Below are 18,658 nucleotides of genomic sequence, written 5' to 3'. Positions count from 1 at the left end.
CAGCTTTTGTTAAACTGCCTTTATTCCAACCTGTGAGCTTTCTCATGGTTACCCATCCTGTTCTCTCTCTCTGTCCCTCTGCAGAGGGCTGAGTGAGCCCCTGTGAGCTGTTTGACTTCCCTACCACATCTTCCAGAGCTCTCCTCTCACCTCCATCCTTTAAGGGCATCCTGTGGCACCCCAGCAATCTTGTATAGATCCTGCTTTCACCCGAGCCACAAATTTCCTCTCACTGAGCCTCTGGAGGTGAGGCTAGTGTCCATCTTTGTGGAGAGGAGTACTGAGAGCAGAGAGGAAACCTGTTTTTTGTGCTCCTTGACATGTCCTCATCAGAGAGGAGACTCGACCGGGCGCTGACGGAAGGGCAGCAGCGGAACGGGCAGCTCCAGGAGCACCTGGCCCAGCAGCTCTCTCAGTCCCTCTCAGCTGCTGTCTGCACCCGTCTGGAGAGAACCGTTCGTGAGGAGATGAAGAAAACTGTGCCACAGTGTGAGTGGTGTCACCCGGGTTTTAGGGCAGACCCTCGGGATCAGCCCTGCAGGGGCTGCACGGGTGCCGCGTGGGAGCGGTGGCACTCGGAGGGGCAGGAGTTGGGTTCCCTGAGCAGCAGTCACTGCTCTTCCCTGTAAGCTCAGAGAGGAGCTGGTGCTTTTGGAGGGGGAAGAGGCTCCCAGGGAGAGCAACTTGCCAGAGAGCATGGTCTGACCTCCCATTATAACCCATCAAAGCCTCTGGGGTCTGTTCTGAGGGAGGCGGAAGAGACGAAGGAGTTTGGGAATATTGAGCAAACTTAAATTTGGGTTTGTCCTTCTTAGCAGCAGTGTCACCCCCATGTAGGGAAGTGTTTGAAGACACGCTGAGGCAAAGCCTCCTGTGGCCATAGTGCCCACCATTCTGCTCAAAGCAGGGCTATTCTAGATCAGGTCAGCTGTGACTTTTTCAGCACAAGTCTTGAAAACCTCCTCGTGGAAAACCTGGAGATTCCACAGCATCTCTGGTGACTTGCAGAGCTGTATCACCTTCCTGGCAAGAAGTTTCTCTTAATATCCGACCTTAGCTTCCCAAGACCATTGCCCTTCACTGTGTCACATCCCAGAGGAGTTTGACTTCGTTGTCCTTTTCAGGTGTTGAAGTGTGACTCTAGAACTTGACCTGTGTGTGTTGTGTGCAGGCATTTCCAAGAGCATGGACCCTGTTGCTGGCCAGCTCAGTAGTGCTGTTGCTGCCAAGCTCACAGCTGTTGAGGGGACACTAAAGGAGAGTATCACCAAGCTGGTGAAATCAAAGGTAAGGAGCACCTGACTGCAGCTTTTCCTGGGGACACTGAGTTGTCACCTGCCTGGGGAGGGACTCCTCGTGCCTCCTGCCCTCACCCATATCTCCAGATAAGGTTTCATTTCAGCTGCCAGTGGTTAAAGCTCTTTCCTGGGCTCATCAGGAGGGTGAGCTCATGGGGTACTCCACTGCCTGCTTTACTTGGTTGGCCCTTTCATTCATTTACCAAGAGAAATCAAGAGCCCTTTCTGCCATTTACACAACCTCACAGTTCAGCAAGGCCAAGTGCAGGGTGCTGCACCTGGGTCAGGAAATCCCAAGCACAAATCCAAGCTGAGTGGAAAAGGGATTGAGAGCAGCCCTGAGGAGAAGTACTTGGGGGTGTTGGTTGGTGAGAAGCTCAACATGAGCTTCTGGCAGCAGATCAGAAACCAACCATGTCCTGGGCTGCAACACCCTCTGCTCCACTCTGGTGAGACCCCTCTGCAGTGCTGGGTCCAGTTCTGGGCTCCCCAGCACAGGAAGGACATGGAGCAATTGGAGTGAGTCCAGAGGAGGCCCTGGAGATGATTGGAGGGGTGCAGCACCTCTGCTGTGGGGCCAGGCTGAGAGAGCTGGGGGTGTGCAGCCTGGAGAAGGCTCCAGGGAGACCTCAGAGCACCTTCCAGTGCCTGGAGGGCAATGGGAAAGCTGGGCAGGGGCTTCTGGCAAGGGCATGGGGTGATAGGACAAAGAGTAACAGTTTTAAGCTGAAAGATGGGAGATTTAGGAAGAAATTCTGAGCTGTGAAGGTGGTGAGACACTGGGCCAGGTTGCCCAGAGAAGCTGTGGCTGCCCCAGGTGTGGAAGTGTTCAGGGTCAGGTTGGATGGGGCAGCCTGGGCTGGGGGAAGGTGTCCCTGCCTGGGCAGGGGGGGGAACTGGATGAGCCTTCAAAGGTCCTCAGTCAGACTGGGATTCTATGGGGTAGTGAGAGAATTCTCACTGCAGCAGGGGTTTTAGGACCATCTCAGTCAGAAAACTGGTAAAAAGTTTGGCTCTTCTGCTCTCTACTTCTCCAATATCTTGGGAGCAGAAGCTTGGTCCTTGCCTTGGCAGGGAATGTGGCTTGTGGGAGGGAAGCAGGGGCAGGATCCATGGCTGCCTGTGCAACCCTGGTTCTGCAGCAGAGGTGTGGGGCATGGGGTTGTTGTGGGGCATGGGGGTTGTTGTGGGGCATGGGGGTTGTTGTGGGGCATGGGGGTTGTGTAGCAGGGGGATTGTGGGGCACAGGATTTGTTGTGGGGCAGAGGGGTTGTTGTGGGGCACAGGGGTTCTTGTGGGGCACGGGGGTTGTTGTTGGGCACGGGGGTTGTGTAGCAGGGGGATTGTGGGGCATGGGATTTGTTGTGGGGCACAGGGGTTGTTGTGGAGCAGAGGGGTTGTTGTGGGGCACGGGGGTTGTTGTGGGGCAGGGGGGTTGTTGTGGGGCAGAGGGGTTGTTGTGGGGCATGGGGGTTGTTGTGGGCAGTGGGGCAGAGGGGTTGTTGTAGGGCATGGGGGTTGTTGTGGGGCAGAGGGGTTGTTGTAGGGCAGAGGGGTTGTTGTAGGGCAGAGGGGTTGTTGTGGGGCACGGGGGTTGTTGTAGGGCAGAGGGGTTGTTGTAGGGCAGAGGGGTTGTTGTGGGGCAGAGGGGTTGTGGGGCATGGGGGTTGTTGTGGGGCAGGGGGGTTGTTGTGGGGCAGAGGGGTTGTTGTAGGGCAGAGGGGTTGTTGTGGGGCATGGGGGTTGTTGTAGGGCAGAGGGGTTGTTGTAGGACATGGGGGTTGTTGTGGGGCAGAGGGGTTGTTGTGGGGCAGGGGGGTTGTTGTGGGGCAGCCTGGCTGGTGGAAAGAGATGAGGGGATCCATGCTGTTGGCTCTGGGCTGTCCCTGTGTGGTGAGGGTGTGTGTCAGGGACCTCCAGTCCCTGTGAACCTCTGCTCCTGTTGTTCAGCTGCTGAAATTCTCCTGTGTCTGCTCTAAGAACCTTACAGACGCCGTGGTGAGGGCAACAGCTGACACCCTGCAGGGACCCATCCAGGCTGCCTACAGGGAAGCATTTCAGACTGTTGTGTTGCCAGCCTTCGAGAAGAGCTGCCAGTCCATGTTCCAGCAGATCAATGACACCTTCAAGCAGGGCACACAGGAATGTGAGTGGTTTCCTCTCGGGGTTTCCTCCGTGCAGAGGATCCGTGGCAGTGCCTGGCACCAAGTTGGCCTCCTGGCTGTGGGTTTCAGAGTTTCAGTGGGAACTGTTGAACCTTTTTGCCCATGAAGGCACACTTAGAGATCAGAAGTGAGGAGGGGTTTGTGGGTAGTGCTGTAAGAACAGAGAGATTCCCCCATGGCCTCTCTGACCCACGCAGCAAAACCCTTGGGGTCATTCTTGAATCTGTGACTTAATCCCTTTACCAGTAAAGCCCAGCTGTGGGGTTGGACACCACACTGGTACTGGGGAGATGATGGTGGGGGGGTAGCACTCCTGCAGCTGGGCCCTCATCTCAGAGGGGTCGTGGACTGGGGAACATTTAGAGAAGGATATGAGGATGATCAGAGAGAGGCTGGACAGTGAAGAGGTCATGCTGGAAAAAAAACAAATGATACTAAAAAATAAGGAAAATTATGCTCTGATGCACTGGAGAAGGTCTTCCCAGTTCTCTTAGCCATCTGGGAAGCCAGGCAGGTGTTACCCTGGAGCTGGTGCTGGCACTGCAGCTCCTCTGCTCTGTAGATTTGCAAAGTGCCTCCAGCTGCTCATGAATTTGCACCCTTCCTTTTCCTCACAAGTCTCTCACAAACAGACTGTACATTATTTTCCTTTTTAGTCAGACCAGTTCATAAAATATCTTAAAATACATCCCATTGATCTCTGCAGATGTGATTTCTGACAAAAAAAAAAAAAAAAAAAGAAGTTTCTTTCTTCATTGCCTTTGGACTCCATCACTAATGCAGATCATGAAATACCCTCACTCCCACTTTTATCTTGGCCTGAGCAAACAGTGCCTGGAATGGTCTGTTACAAGAGAGCTTTGTAGCTGTCTCCTGTCATCCTGTGGGATGGGGAGGCTGGAGGGATTTCTAGGTCAGTGGAACAAGACAAGAGGGCACAAGAGGTCTCAAGTTGTGCCAGGGGAGGTTTAGGTTGGACATTAGAAAGAATTTCTTGCTGGAGAGGGTGATCAGCCATTGGAATGGGCTGCCCAGGGAAGGGGTGGATTCTCCATCCCTGGAGATATTTCAAAAGAGCCTGGATGTGGCACTCAGTGCCATGGGCTGGGAACCACGGGGGGAGTGGAGCAAGGGTTGGACTTGATGAGCTCTGAGGCCCCTTCCAACCCAGCCCATTCCATGATTCTGTGAACCCAGACCAAACCCAAACCCTTTGCCTCTCTCCTCTTCTCCTCCACGGGCTCAGCCATCACTTCTGCTGGAGGACACAGCTGGGTTTCTGCTCTGGAGGACTCCAGAGGCACTGGTGGCACCAGCCCCTTTCTTGCTGCTTGTTGCAGATATCCAGCAGCTGGAGGCTCACCTGAAGAGCAAGAAGGCTCGAGAGCAGGAGGCCCGGGACCCTCTGCTGCATCAGCTCCGGCAGCTCCTCAGCACCTTCCAGAGCAGCACGGAGCAGTTGGCATCCTCTGTGGCTGCCAGTGTCCATGCTGAGGTGCAGCACCAGCTCCACATCATCGTGGGCAAGTAAGTTGGCAGCTGGGCTTGTGGGAAGAGGTGTTGGTGCGTGCAGCAGCCTGACACAACCCTCTCCCCTCTCAGCTGTGGGAACGAGGCATCCGTCACCCCAGGGCTGCTCCTTGGCTCTGGGCACAGCAGGGCAGGGCTGCTGGGCTGCTCTGGGGGGCACCACAAAGTGGAGAGCACAGAGGGTTTCCAACAAGCAGCTGGACTGCTGCTGCATGTGCAAGCTGGGGGGCTGCTGGTCAGTGTCCTGGGGGTGTGCTGGAGTTCACAAGGACCTGTGCAGCCCAAAAGTACTCTCAGTTCTGAGTGTTCCCATCCTGAAATGGCCTCTGAAGGCTTTTCTTCCTACCCCTGCAGTTTCTGCTGGCTCCTCTGTCCTCCCAGCTGCTCCTCAGCAGTTTGTGCTTGGCCATCCTGGTTTCCAGACGTGCTCCTGATGTGCTGTTGTGTGGTGAAGCTGGTGCAGAGTTGCCAGACGTGGCTGGAGGTCACCTGGCAGCCAGAACACCCCTGTCTTTCAAACCATTAGAACACAGACATCAGAGCAGATCAGGTGCAGCTCAGACTTGGCAGGAAGGCTCCCAGACAGTTCTGCTCCCATGGCATGGGCAGTGCTTGCTCCCAGGGAGGTTCTGCTGGTCCACCTGAGCGGGACCAGGTCCAATGCTTTGTGCCCTTTGTGAGAAGGGAGAATCCAGCCCTGAGGGAAGGGTGTAATCCAGCAGTGGAGTGTGGACTGTGAGCTGGCTGGGTGCTCAGGCTGGGTGGCAGTCACTGTGAAGGTGTCACCTGCAGGCTGGAAAACTCTGTCAGCCCTGGTGTGGAAATCAGGGCCCAGTGGGGGATGAACTGAGCAGCCTGGTGAGCTGGGGACATGAGAGGATTTCAAACACTCTGTAATGAGAGACTTGGTTCCCTGAAGCATCACTTTCCCACACAGAATCCCAGCACCTCCCACCTTTGTTGGCTGAAGAGCTGCCTTGCCAGCACCTTTCCATTTGTATTCACTGTGGGAGCCACCCTCTGCTTCTCATAGCTCCAACTCCTCTGCAGCCTCGTCCCTCAGCTCTTCATTTTCACAGCTGCCTCTGGGGTTTGTTTGTCTTTTCAGCATGCAGGAGTCTATCTTGGCCCAGGTGCAGAGGGTCATTAAAGGAGAGGTGAGCCTGGCCATGAAGGAGCAGCAGGCAGCTGTCACATCCAGCATTGTCCAGGCCATGCGCTCAGCAGCCGGGACTCCCATCCCTTCTGCTCACCTGGATTTCCATTCCCAGCAAACTCACATCCTTCAGCTCCTCCAGCAGGGACACCTCAACCAAGCCTTCCAGCAGGTACCAAGGCAGCAGGCACCATTGCTGCTTAGGGGATGGAGCGTGGGGGGGAAGGGGTTATTGAGCTGGGGGTGAAATCCCACAACAAATGACACAGAAGTGAACTGAAAAGCCAGAGCTGGGCAGGTTGGTGGTTGGGTAGCACTTCAGCTCTGTCCTCTCTGCCCATGCCCTGCCAGCACAGTGTCACTGCTCCAGGAGCTCCAGTGCTGGGGTGTTTTGCCATTGGCAGGGGCGTGTGGTGCCCCCCTGAAGAGCAGGAGCTTCCCAACCTCTGCAGGCAGATCCCCAGCTGGGGCCTGACCTTGCCTTGGCGTATGGAGGCAGAGCCCTAGAGCTGCTGCAGATAAATTCCTCTGGGAATAAGAGCAGAGCTGTGCCAGGGGGCTGGCAGGGGATGCAAACCTGGCCCTGCTGACTGTAAGCTGCTCCCCTTCTCCTGGTTGGGGTCTGCTCTGCTTGGGAAGGGCACTGGGGTCCTCTTGAGCCCTGACTGAGCCCAAGCAAGGTCCTGCTTGCATGGGCAGCTGGGTTTGTGGAGAATTCTGCTCCCAGAGGAGCCCAGTGAGCCCTTGGGCTGCCCCAGGGCAGAGGGGCTGCCTCCTCCTCCTCTGTCCCATCTCCCTCACCTGACTGTGGTTTCCTTCTCCTCCTTTCTGGCTGTGTCTTTCTCAGGCTCTAACAGCAGCTGATCTCAACCTGGTGCTGTATGTCTGTGAGACTGTGGATGCTCAGCAGGTGTTTGGGCAGCACCCCTGCCCCCTGTCCCAGCCAGTGCTGCTCTCCCTCATCCAGCAGCTCTCCTCAGACCTGGGCACTCGCACGGAGCTGAAGCTGAAGTGAGTATGATCAGAGCAAGGGCCCTGAGCCTGGGCAGACCTCAGCCTGGCTCTGCTTTCACCTCTGCTGCCTGGAAGTGGGAGCTGCTGCTTTGTGCTTGGAAGGTTGGAGCTTCTGTGGGCTCTTCCTGGCACGTGAGCAGGGACATGGGAAAAGGTGGAGGCAAATGCCACAGGGGACTTGGCTGCCCAGACATCCCTGGTGCTGTTACCTCTGGGACTGTGGTCTGTGCCTCTCTGCAGCCTGTGCAGTGATCTCCTTTCCCCAGGGAGCAGTTCCCCTGGGGAGGTGAGAGGAGGGGTGGTCCCTGGATGGCTCAGTGCCCAGAGAAACCTTGCTCTGTCCTCATTCTTCCCCCATCCCTGGGCTCCATGGTGGCAGCTTCTGGTTGTTACTACCAGGCAGGCTCAGTGGGAGGTGGCAGCAGGAGTGAGGGCTGTTTGTTATGTTCTAAGCAAAGCTCCTGTGGCAAAGTGGTGACTGCTGATACTTGCCATGGATATTTTTAGTGGGTGAGTCAAAACACCATTATCTGCCTGAAAAACCTCACTTGTTAAGGTACCTGCAGGTTTTATCCGTGGCTTGTGTGGAAGGTGACTTAGATTGAGTTAACAACAGGGCTAAAGCAAGGTAGAAAAAGCAAAAAAGAGCTTTTAAGTTAGAGGTGAGGCAGTAATCAGAGCTGGGGTTGGTGCTGTTGTGTTCAGGCTGGTCTGTTAGTGAACACCTCGTGCAGTGACCTCATTGCCTTGCTCTTGGGCTGCAGTTTGAAAGTTTCTGCAGTTCTGAATGTCAGGAGGGTTTGTTGGTAAAACTGCTGCTCTTCCCCCATCTCTTCCTGGGCATAGCTATAGTTTTATTGGAAGAAGACCTTAAATAGCTCCCTACATGAAATAAGCCTCTCTGCTGAGAATTTTTACAGGCTGATAAGTGACTAATTCTGCTTATGCTAAAAAGGCATCAAAGAAAATGTCCAGAGAGCTGTGGCATGGCCTGTGGCCAAGTGCCACCTCCAGCTGTGCAGAGACCTGTAGCTCAGTGCTGTGCCCCGTGGTTCAGGTTGTGTTACACATACTGCAGAAACAGGATGGAACAGGAAATCCTGTTCTGTTTGGCTGCCCTTTGGTAGGAAAGAATGGACAGGTGGGTGCTGCTGCCATCATGATCTTTCGAGGTCCCTTCCAACCCCTAGGATTCTATGATTCTATGATTCTATGATCTGTTTTCCAGTGGCTGAACACACTGCAGTGCACAGAGCTGTGCACCTTTGGTGCTGACATGAACTGAGTCAGAGTGGGATTGCACCCTGGGCCTTGTTCTAACCCCTGCCTCTCTCTCTCCTTCAGCTACTTGGAGGAAGCAGTGATGCACCTGGACCAGAGTGACCCCATAACCAGGGACCACATGGGCTCAGTGATGACCCAGGTCCGACAGAAGCTCTTCCAGTTTGTCCAGCTGGAACCCCACAACACCCTGAGCAAGCCTGCCCGTCGCCTGATGATCATGCTCCAGGGCCTGGTCACCCCCAGCATGACCTAGGAGGAGCTGGACACCTCGTGGGCTGCTCTCTGGAGCCAGCAGACCCAGTAGTTACTAACCACCTGTGGCTTGTGCAAAGAGCTCTTGCCAGGAAATCTCTCAACTTGTGTGTGCTGTCCCTAAGGCCAACGCCATCCGTGTATAGTCCCAGATAGTCCCTGAACGCCCACTTGGCTTATTTTTCCTAAGTAGCCTCTTTTTGAGAGAGTTCAGTCTCCTCTCTGTCACCTGCCCCTCCGTCCCTGAGGCCGGGCTGGCAGCCCAAGGGTATCCCAGGGATTTCTGATCCCTTCAGAGCAGGGAGAAGGGAGCTGAGCCCCGTGCAAGGGGCTCCTGGGGTCACGTCTTCCTTCTCCCCCAGAACACAGTCCCTGTCCCTTAGCCAAGGACTCAAACTCCTCCTCCCTGCTGTGGCCGGGAGGGAGGGTGTCAGCTGAGCTGGAATGGGCTTTTCTGCAGCTCTGGATCTGCCCTGTCCCTGTCCCAGCTCCTCCTGGGCAGTGCAGGGGAACTCAGTTCTGTTCTACATCAGAGCATGTCCATGGTTTAGAAGTTTAATTTTGGTTTTACACCAGGGTTTTTCTTTTGATCTAAACTTTTTTTTTTTTTTTTTGAAATAACATTAATAGTTCAATAAACAACTTTTTGAGAAAAAAAAAAAGAAGTGAGGATCTGCTTCTGTTGTGCCATGGAAGGAAGACTGCAGGGCTTTGGGGACCAGTTCTTGAGCACCTGGAATGTCTGGGACAGATGAGCTCCAGGCTGGAGCTGGGGCACGGGGCCGGGATGCTCCTTCCCAGATCTTCCCTGGAATCTCTGCTTCAGCCTTGGAGTGGGAAGAGCAGTCCCGGAGGAGGTGTGGAAGCGCTCACGACCAGGTTGTACGGAGCTTGGAGCAGCCCGGGCTGCTGGGAGGGGTTGGGTCTGGCTGAGCCTTGAGGTCCCTTCCAGCCCGCGCTATTCCTGGATTTTCCTGCCGGGAGGATTTATGAACGCTGCGGGGTGGCTGCCCACGGGAGGGACCCCCCGGATGGCCCCGTTCGCCCCAAAACTGCTGCTCCTCCCTCGGGGTACGGCCCGGGGGGGTCCTGCCCGGGGGGGTCCTGCCCGGGGCTGCGGGTTGGGCGGGGCTGGGGCGGGGCTGGGGCGGGGCCGGGGGGGGGGGGGCTCGGGGCTGAGCAGGCGGTGTCGGTGTCGGTGTCGGTGTCGGTGAGCATGGGCTGCGGGTGGTGGCGGCTGCTGGGGTCGAGGGGGCTGATGTGCCCGCTGCTCCCGCTGCTCCTGCACCTCGGTGAGTGCCGCGGGGACCCGGACCCGCCGCTCCCGGAGCCCCCCGGGGCTGGGGGAGGCTGCCGGGGAGGGAACGGGACCCTTGCCCGGCCCTGTCCCCTTTGGCTGAGGGGAACGGGGGGGTCCGGGTGCTCCGAGCCCGGCGATCCTCCGCCCCGGGCAGGGAGGGGACCCCCTGCCCCTCAGGGACAGTCCCGGGATTCGGCTCCCGGAGCCAGCCCTGCCCTCCTCCTGCCTCTCCCTGTCCTCCTCCTCCCTTTCCCTGCCCTTCTCCTTCCTTTCCCTGCTCTCCTGCCTTTCCCTGCCCTCTTCATCCCTTTCCCTGTCCTCCTCCCTTTCCCTGCCCTCACTCCTTACCTGGGGGCCCGAAGGGCACCGGTTCCGCTGGGGAACGATCTCCCGGCAGCTCCCGAACCTTTCTGGCTCCTCTCCCTCTCTTCCCAGAGCTTCCCTGGGCGGCTCCGGGCGCGGCGATGCCCGCGGACATCCCTGTCCCGGGGGGGGTGCGGGAGCCCGGGGCTGGCCCGGCCCGGCCCGGTACCGCTCCACGCGGGGGGACGGAACCGTCAAAGCAGGGGCGGCTCTGGGGCTCAGAGAGCGGAGGATTCGGGCAGGATCGGGACAGATCTGGGGGTTCTCTCGGAGGCAGCGATGTGTGCAGCACCCCGGGCTCCCTCCCTGCCCTTCCCTTGGGGGTCTCTCCCTGCCCGAGCCCCGGGGGGGGGGTTTTCCCCTCGCGGTTTTCCAGCGGGGGGGATTTTCCCCACTGCTTCCTTCCTCCCCCATCAGGAGACCCGGGCAGAGGGAGGGAATTAGCACGGGGCATTAGGGGGCCAAAACCCGAGTGGTGTCAGGGAGCAGTCGGCCGGGGGTCCCTGGGCAGGGGGGGCAATCCTGATGCTGGGCAGGACCAAAAGAGGAGCAACAGATCCCTCCTTCTCCATCAAAAGCCGTGATCTTTGCTGCCTACCCGAGACCTTCCTGGGTGCTGTGCTCAGGGGGTTTCTCATCACAAGCACCGTGTCCTGTCACGGGCTGAGCTTTCAGGCTCTCCCTGGGGTTTTCCTTGGCCAGAGCTCTTTGCTCATGGCCCTGTTCCCGGGACACAGACATGGGGTGCCAGAGGCACAGCACACTGCTCCTTAGAAACATCCTGGGAAACTTTCAGCTGCTTCCGGGAGCTCCTGCTCTCCTCACACCTTTCCAGCATCCTCAGCTGAGAGAGGTCCCAGGCTCCCACCCGTGGAGGCACCTTCAGAAGTGACCCTGGGGAAGAGCCAGGCTGAGCACACCTCGATTCCCTGTCTTCCAGCCATATACTGGTGCTTTTTGGACCTCCCCTTTTCCTTCCCATTCCCCTTTTCCTTCCCTCTCCCCTTTTATCTTCCCCCTTTCCCATCCCCCTTTCATATTTATCATCCCACTTTCCCCTTCCATCTTCATCTTTCCCTTTCCACCTTCATTTTACCCTTCCCTACCCTCTTTCTCCTTCATCTCTCCCCTTCCCTGTCCGCTTTCCCCATCCCCTTTCTCTTCCACCTTTCCTTTTCCCCAGCCCTTTTCCTCATCCCCTTCCCCTTTTCCCATCCCCTTTTTCTTTACCCACCCCCTTTCCTTTTTCTCTTCCACCTTTCCCTTCCCTCTTTCTCCCTTCCCCCTTCCTCCTTTCCCTTGCTCCTCTCCCCTCCTGCTGCAGCAGCCTTTGCTTCTTTGCTTTTGTTTTTGTTTCTTTTTTTGTTCCTTTTTTATTTTTTTATTTTTTTTCCCCTGTTGTAGTCAGAAATTAATCTTTGCTGTTAGGGGATCAGAGCAGGGACAGATGGCTCTGGGGAGTGCCCAAGGCAGAGCAGCCACACAGTGCTTGTCCCCTGATGCTTCTGGGGTCACCACCCGGTGTCACATTGGGCCCCAGGGCAGCTTCTCCTCTCTGTGGGTCTGGGGGGGGGGGGGGGGATTTGGGGGTCTGGTGGGACGTGGGAGGGGGGGTGCTGTCCCCAAGCCACATTTGGTCCCTGGTGTCACTCCTGTCCCGGTGTCCCTGCCCCTGAGCTGGGGGATGGGGGGTCTCGGGGGGCTGATCGGGGTCTGTGCTCTGCCCTGCAGCCACCAGCCAGGAGCCCCTCAGCGTGGCGGGGAGGTGTGACACCATCTACAGGGGCTTTGCTGCCTGCCTGGTCAGCCTGGGGGACAGCATGGCCCAGAGTGTCCGGAGGCAGCGGGAGGAGGGCGGCGAGGACCTGCAGGAGCTGGACACCATCTGCAAGTCAGTGTCCCTCTGTCACCCCCTGTCACCCCACTGTGTGTGTCCCCTCTGTCAGCCCCTGTCACCCCACTGTGTGTGTCCCCTCTGTCAGCCCCTGTCACCCCACTGTGTGTCCACCCTGTGTTACCCCCCTGCCACCCCAGTGTGTGTGTCCCCTGTGTCACCCCCCCCTGTCACCCCACTGTGTGTGTCCCCTCTGTCACCCCCCTGTCACCCCACTGTGTGTGTCCCCTCTGTCACCCCCCTGTGCCACCCCCTGTGTCACCCCCCTGTGTCAACCCCTGTCACCCCACTGTGTGTGTCCCCTCTGCCACCCCACTGTGTCCCCTGTGTCACCCCCCTGTGTCACCCCCCTGTGTCACCCCCCTGTGTCACCCCGTGTCACCCCCCATGTCACCCTGTGTCACCCCCCTGTCACCGCACTGTGTGTGTCCCCTCTGCCACCCCACTGTGTCCCCTGTGTCACCTCCCTGTGCCACCCCTTGTGTCACCCCCTGTGTCACCTCCCTGTGCCACCCCCCTGTGTTGCCCCCCTGTCACCCCACTGTGTGTGTCCTGTGTCACCCCCCTATGTCACCCCCCGTGTCACCCTGTGTCACCCCCCTGTCTGTCCCCCTTGTGTCCCCCCCCGTGTCACCCCCCTGTGTCACACACACCCAGACACAGCTCCTGTCCCTGTCCCCAGCTCCTGGGATGACTTCCACTCCTGTGCCAGCCAAGTGCTGTCCAGCTGTCCCGAGGATGCTGCCGCCATCTGGGAATCCCTGCGCCAGGAATCCCGCAAGATCCAGTTCCAGGGGAACCTGCAGGAGCTCTGCAGTGCCCGGGGACTCCTGCCCAGCACCCGCCCGGACACTGACGCCAACCAGGACACCCTGAGGGGCTCAGCCCCTGCCCCACAGCCCCGGCTCCTGGCCCTGCTGGCCCTGCTGGCCCTGGCCCTGCTGGCCCTGCCCCAGCCCTAGAGCCCGGTGTGGGGTCCCAGCCCATGCCCTGGTTCGGTGCCCCGATGCCCCAGCTCAGCACCACACTCCCCCTCCCCTGAACCCCCCTGCCCCGGGCACCCCGTCCCCTCCTGGAGATGAATTTATATTTATATTAAATGACTTTTAATAGGAACCACGGCTCCTCTCTCTCCTGTGGGGTGCAGCTCGTGCCCTTCCCAAGCTCCGGGTTTGCTCCAGGGATTGGGGCTCCCCGGGGGATCTCTGGCTCTGTCCCCACACCCGGCAGCCCGGGACAGGTCCCTGTGCCCTCGGCGTGGCTGCACCAGAGATTCCCAACCCCTCGCTGGATCCCAGGGCTGCTTTTCAGGGAGAGCCACCTGGGATGTTCCCTGTGGAGATGGGCAAACGGTTTCCTGGTTTGAAAGGGCACCTGAGCAAAGCACAGTGCCTGTAGTTATATATATATATTTTTTTTTTTTTTTTTTTCTCTTTTCATCAGCTGCTACCTCGTCCTCTGATGGGAAACTCCAGTGGCACGAGGAGATATTCCAAGAGGAATCTCATTTTCCATCCCTTTCCTTTTGGTGCTGCTGGATCTGGCCCTGTTCACTGGCACCAAGGAAACTGGGGCTTGCTGGGAAGAAGAGATTTGGGGTTTTGGGGTTTTTTTTAGCCAAGATGATAGAGGGGAAAAAAATCAGAGAAGTGAAGCTCCTCTCCAGGCCCTGGGGCAAACAAAGGGCTGGGGTTTCACTTGGCTGTGTCCATCAGGGAAGGGGCTGGGGTTCCCAGAATTCCTGCCCCAGGGATGGGGCAGCAGGGATCAGGAGTGGGGAGCAGCAGAGCCGTGGGGTGGGAGCAGGGGGAGGCCTGGGGGGAGGAGGCTGTGGGGGGGGGGATGCTCCAGGGACACCTTGATCCTGGCTGATCCCATCAGGATGGGGAAGTCCCTGCTCCTGGTGCTGCTCAAGGCTTTTCCTCTGGGATCTTGTCACCCAAATGTGGGATCCCTGATCTCTGGGGTCAGGGGACAGTGCTGAGCCTGGGGACACGGGGCACAGCATCCTCCTGTCCCAGGATCAGGGGACACAGGACACAGCATCCTTCAGGACATCAGGGGGCACAGCATCCTCCTGTCCCAGGACATCAGGGGACACAGGACACAGCATCCTCCTGTCCCAGGATCAGGGGACACGGGGCTCAATGTCCTCCTGTCCCAGGATCAGGGGACACAGGACACAGCATCCTTCAGGACATCAGGGGACACAGCATCCTCCTGTCCCAGGGTGAGGGGACACAGGGCTCAATGTCCTCCTGTCCCAGGATGAGGGGACACGGGGCTCAATGTCCTCCTGTCCCAGGATCAGGGGACACAGGACACAGCATCCTCCTGTTCCAGGATCAGGGGACACAGGACACAGCATCCTCCTGTCCCAGGCCCCCAGGGGACACGGGGGACACACAGTGTCCTCCTGTCTCTCCTTGCCTGGCAGCTCCTGTCCCCACAGCCCGTGCTGGGGGATAATCCCCTGGGTCTTTCCCTTCCCCTTCCTGCCAATCCTGTGCTGAATTAATGCTGGAGCCCCGGGAGTGCTTAAGAGGATCAGGGCTGCCAGGGGTGTCCTGCAGCTGGAAGGTGTCACCGTGTCCCCAGGCATGGCTGCCCTGTCCTGTCCTGTCACCTCCCAGCCTGCGGGCACTGGGGGCACTGGGGATGCCCAGGGGATAGAGGCCTGGGGCTGCCCCCTGCTTGGTGACACTCGTGGCACCAGCGGCCATGGCAGTGCCCGTGGTCACCCTGTCACCTGGGGTCCTCCTTCCTGCAAGGGACAGAGTGGCCCTGCCAGGTGACAGCAGGGACAGCAGGGACAGGAGGGACAGGAGGGACATCAGGGACATCAGGGACAGGAGGGACAGGAGAGACAGGAGGGACAGGAGAGACAGAAGAGACAAGGAGGGACAGGAGGGACAGGAGGGACAACAGGGACAGCAGGGACAGCAGGGACAGGAGGGACATCAGGGACAGGAGGGACAGGAGGGACAGGAGGGACATCAGGGACAGGAGGGACAGGAGGGACATCAGGGACAGGAGGGACATCAGGGACATCAGGGACAGCCACGCTGCCCCCCAGGGAAGCTCTCTGGGCCCTCCCTGCCACGGGAAGGGAGAGATCCCGATCCCTGCAGCTGCCTCCTCCTTGGCACCAGGACAGGTCCTGGGGGGACACACAGGGGCTGCTGGTCCCAGTGCCTGGGAGCACTGGGAGTGCTGGGAAAGCCACGGGTGCCACTCTGGAGCTGGGGTGACCCAGTTTGTGCTCCCTGGGTAATTCCCAGCTGTGGCTGCTCTCCAGGCTTTGCCCATCAAGGCAAATTAATTGGACTCAATCCTAATTTGCTTTCTGCTCTTCCCTGGGCAGGAGATTAAAGGCTCCGCAGACATCATCTCCCTCCCTCCTTCCTAAGAGAAAACCTCCATTATTTAAAAAAAAAAACCAAAACAAACTAAACCCCAACCCCCCCAGGGGAAGCAGAGGGGTCCCAGGGGCCGCACCAGAGCCTGGGGTCACCTCTTGGGGTTGCAGAAGGGTCTGGGGGGTCCCTGCACCCCCAGTGCTGGGGGCAGCACCCCTGGCACGGTGACACCGGGACCCAGATCCCAGCAGGACAGGGATGGATCCTCCCCTCCCGGGCCAGGGAAAAGCTCTGCTGGCTGGGAAAAGGCTCCTCAGCTTTGGGGAGGAATTTTGGGGGGGTTCCCTGCCTCCCCCAGTGTCCCCCCGCATGGCCCTGGGGACAGGGGGGGTTGGGGCATGCTGGGGGGACCTTGTTCCAGGGCTGGCTCCATTCCCACAGGGAATTCTGCCCGGATTCCCATCGGGAAGCCCTGGGAGGCAGCCCCAGTCCCATCCCCGGGATCGGGCAGGGTGGGGACACTGAGCTGGGGTCACCTCTGCTCCCAGGGCTCAGCTTTGGGGCTTTGATTTTATTTTTTTTTTATTTTTTATTTTTCCCTTCCAGCGAGGCATATGGGAGGTGGGATTTCTTTTTTTAAGCAGCTTTTAATTGAACATCCCCAGCCCCCCCCAAACCCCCCCCCCCCCCCCCGACCTCTGCCGGGACCTTCAGCTCCATCCTGCCCCGGGATGGCTCAGAGGACACCCAGGACCCCCCCTCTCCACCCAGGGACAAACAGGGACCTTTTCCTCCCCTCCTGGGCTCCCACATCCCGGGACAGCAGGAATCCCCCTGGATGTGCAGCTCCAGGTGGTTCCTGTCACTCCCTGGATCCAGGGGGGATGGGAAGGGAACTCCGGAGCTCTCCCATCCCAGCAGGATTTACCTGGGAGCAGAGCTGAGCATCCCCCAGGAGAGGGCACTTCCCTGGGTACCCAGCAGCATTCCAGTGCTCCCACCAGCATCCCAGTGCTCCCAGCAGCATTCCGGTGCTCCCAGCAGCATCCCAGTGCTCCCAGCAGCATTCCAGTGCTCCCACCAGCATCCCAGTGCTCCCAGCAGCATTCCAGTGCTCCCACCAGCATTCCAGTGCTCCCAGCAGCATTCCAGTGCTCCCAGCCTGTTTTTAGGGAGCATCCCTCATGGGGAGCCGCTGCTGGGAGATGGGAATCCCAGAGGATTGGGAGGGACCCCTCACCCATCCTTGCAGAGGGATGCTGGCTCCCAGCCTGGGGTTTTCCCTCTGCTGCTGATCCCTGAATCCCTCCCCCTGCCCTGTTGGAGCCAGCAGGATTCCCACCCTGCAACCATTCCATGGAATGACAGCTCCCAGGGAGCTGCTGACACCCACCCAGCCTCACACGGGGGGCCCAGACAGCAGCAGTGGGGGCTGTGGGGCAGAGGGCATCATCCCATCCATCCCATCCCATCCCATCCCATCCCATCCCATCCCATCCCATCCCATCCATCCCATCCCATCCATCCCATCCATCCCATCCCATCCCATCCATCCCATCCCACCCCATCCCATCCATCCCATCCCATCCCTCCCATCCCATCCCATCCCATCCATCCCATCCCATCCATCCCATCCATCCCATCCCATCCCATCCCATCCCATCCCATCCCATCCCATCCATCCCATCCCATCCATCCCATCCCATCCCATCCCATCCATCCCATCCCATCCATCCCATCCCATCCATCCCATCCATCCCATCCCATCCCATCCATCCCATCCCACCCCATCCCATCCATCCCATCCCATCCCTCCCATCCCATCCCATCCCATCCATCCCATCCCATCCATCCCATCCATCCCATCCCATCCCATCCATCCCATCCCATCCCATCCCATCCCATCCCATCCCATCCATCCCATCCCATCCATCCCATCCATCCCATCCCCTCCATCCCATCCCATCCCATCCCATCCCATCCCATCCCATCCCATCCCATCCTATCCATCCCATCCCATCCATCCCATCCATCCCATCCCATCCCATCCATCCCATCCCATCCCACCCCATCCCATCCATCCCATCCCTCCCATCCCATCCCATCCCATCCATCCCATCCCATCCATCCCATCCATCCCATCCCATCCCATCCATCCCATCCCATCCCATCCCATCCCATCCCATCCCACCCCATCCCATCCATCCCACCCCATCCCATCCATCCCATCCCATCCATCCCATCCATCCCATCCCATCCCATCCATCCCATCCCATCCCATCCCATCCCATCCCACCCCATCCCATCCATCCCATCCCATCCCATCCATCCCATCCCATCCCATCCCTCCCATCCCATCCCATCCCATCCCATCCCATCCCATCCATCCCATCCCATCCATCCCATCCATCCCATCCCATCCCATCCATCCCATCCCATCCATCCCATCCCATCCCATCCCATCCATCCCATCCCATCCCATCCCATCCCATCCATCCCATCCCATCCCATCCCATCCCATCCCATCCCATCCCATCCATCCCATCCCATCCATCCCATCCATCCCATCCCATCCCATCCATCCCATCCCATCCCATCCATCCCATCCCATCCCATCCCATCCATCCCATCCCATCCCATCCCATCCCATCCCATCCCATCCCATCCCATCCCATCCCATCCCATCCATCCCATCCCATCCATCCCATCCATCCCATCCCATCCCATCCATCCCATCCCATCCCATCCCATCCCATCCCATCCCATCCCATCCCATCCCATCCCATCCCATCCCATCCCATCCCGTTCCCGCCTCTCTCGGCAGTTCCCGGCGGGGCCGCTAGGGGGCGCTAGATCCCAGGGGGGGCGCTCCCTTCCCTTCCCCCCCCTCTCCTCTCTCTCCCTTTCCCGGCCCCGCCCCCTTCTCCTCCTCCAATGGCGGCGCGCGGTGTCCCCGCCCCCTCGGGCGTCCCAGGCGCTCGGTGATGACGTCAGGAGGCGGCGCCGAGGCCGGGCTGCAGCGGGCCCAGGTGAGTGCGGGTCC

The 18,658-nt window shown here is 58.8% G+C and overlaps 4 protein-coding genes across 4 annotated transcripts in view; all 4 read left to right on the top strand.

Annotated features, from left to right (window-relative positions):
• EDC4 (enhancer of mRNA decapping 4) overlaps positions 1-9,364 on the top strand; it is a 47,259-nt gene extending 37,895 nt beyond the window's left edge. The window contains exons 23-29 of the mRNA XM_071757213.1: positions 334-489; positions 1,172-1,287; positions 3,279-3,444; positions 4,804-4,990; positions 6,102-6,321; positions 6,997-7,160; positions 8,508-9,364. Of these exons, the coding sequence (XP_071613314.1) occupies positions 334-489; positions 1,172-1,287; positions 3,279-3,444; positions 4,804-4,990; positions 6,102-6,321; positions 6,997-7,160; positions 8,508-8,700 (1,202 nt within the window). The 3' untranslated portion in view covers positions 8,701-9,364. The remainder of the gene's footprint in view (positions 1-333; positions 490-1,171; positions 1,288-3,278; positions 3,445-4,803; positions 4,991-6,101; positions 6,322-6,996; positions 7,161-8,507) is intronic.
• Positions 1-18,658, top strand: part of THAP11 (THAP domain containing 11) — a 123,723-nt gene that overhangs the window by 73,275 nt on the left and 31,790 nt on the right. The window lies entirely within an intron of this gene.
• On the top strand, positions 9,890-13,367 carry NRN1L (neuritin 1 like). The gene is made up of 3 exons (XM_071757212.1): positions 9,890-9,991; positions 12,094-12,253; positions 12,939-13,367. Exons 1-3 carry the CDS (start codon positions 9,916-9,918, stop codon positions 13,216-13,218), a joined length of 516 nt encoding a protein of 171 aa, XP_071613313.1. The 5' UTR covers positions 9,890-9,915; the 3' UTR covers positions 13,219-13,367.
• The window catches only part of PSKH1 (protein serine kinase H1), a 39,056-nt gene continuing 38,997 nt past the window's right edge, over positions 18,600-18,658 (top strand). The window contains exon 1 of the mRNA XM_071757247.1: positions 18,600-18,644. The gene's annotated coding sequence lies outside the window, so the exon portion shown is untranslated. The remainder of the gene's footprint in view (positions 18,645-18,658) is intronic.

This window comes from Heliangelus exortis, chromosome 13 (assembly GCF_036169615.1).
Source record: "Heliangelus exortis chromosome 13, bHelExo1.hap1, whole genome shotgun sequence".
Taxonomy (NCBI): domain Eukaryota; kingdom Metazoa; phylum Chordata; class Aves; order Apodiformes; family Trochilidae; genus Heliangelus; species Heliangelus exortis.
Note: the sequence above shows the minus strand (reverse complement) of the source record. Positions and strands in the feature narration are given on the sequence as shown.

Coding starts and splice junctions, on each gene's coding strand:
- NRN1L (XM_071757212.1), top strand. CDS start 9,916: ATGGGCTGCGGGTGGTGGCGGCTGCTGGGGTCGAGGGGGCTGATGTGC. Junction 9,992..12,093: donor CCCGCTGCTCCTGCACCTCG/GTGAGTGCCGCG, acceptor TCTGCCCTGCAG/CCACCAGCCAGGAGCCCCTC. Junction 12,254..12,938: donor GAGCTGGACACCATCTGCAA/GTCAGTGTCCCT, acceptor CCCTGTCCCCAG/CTCCTGGGATGACTTCCACT.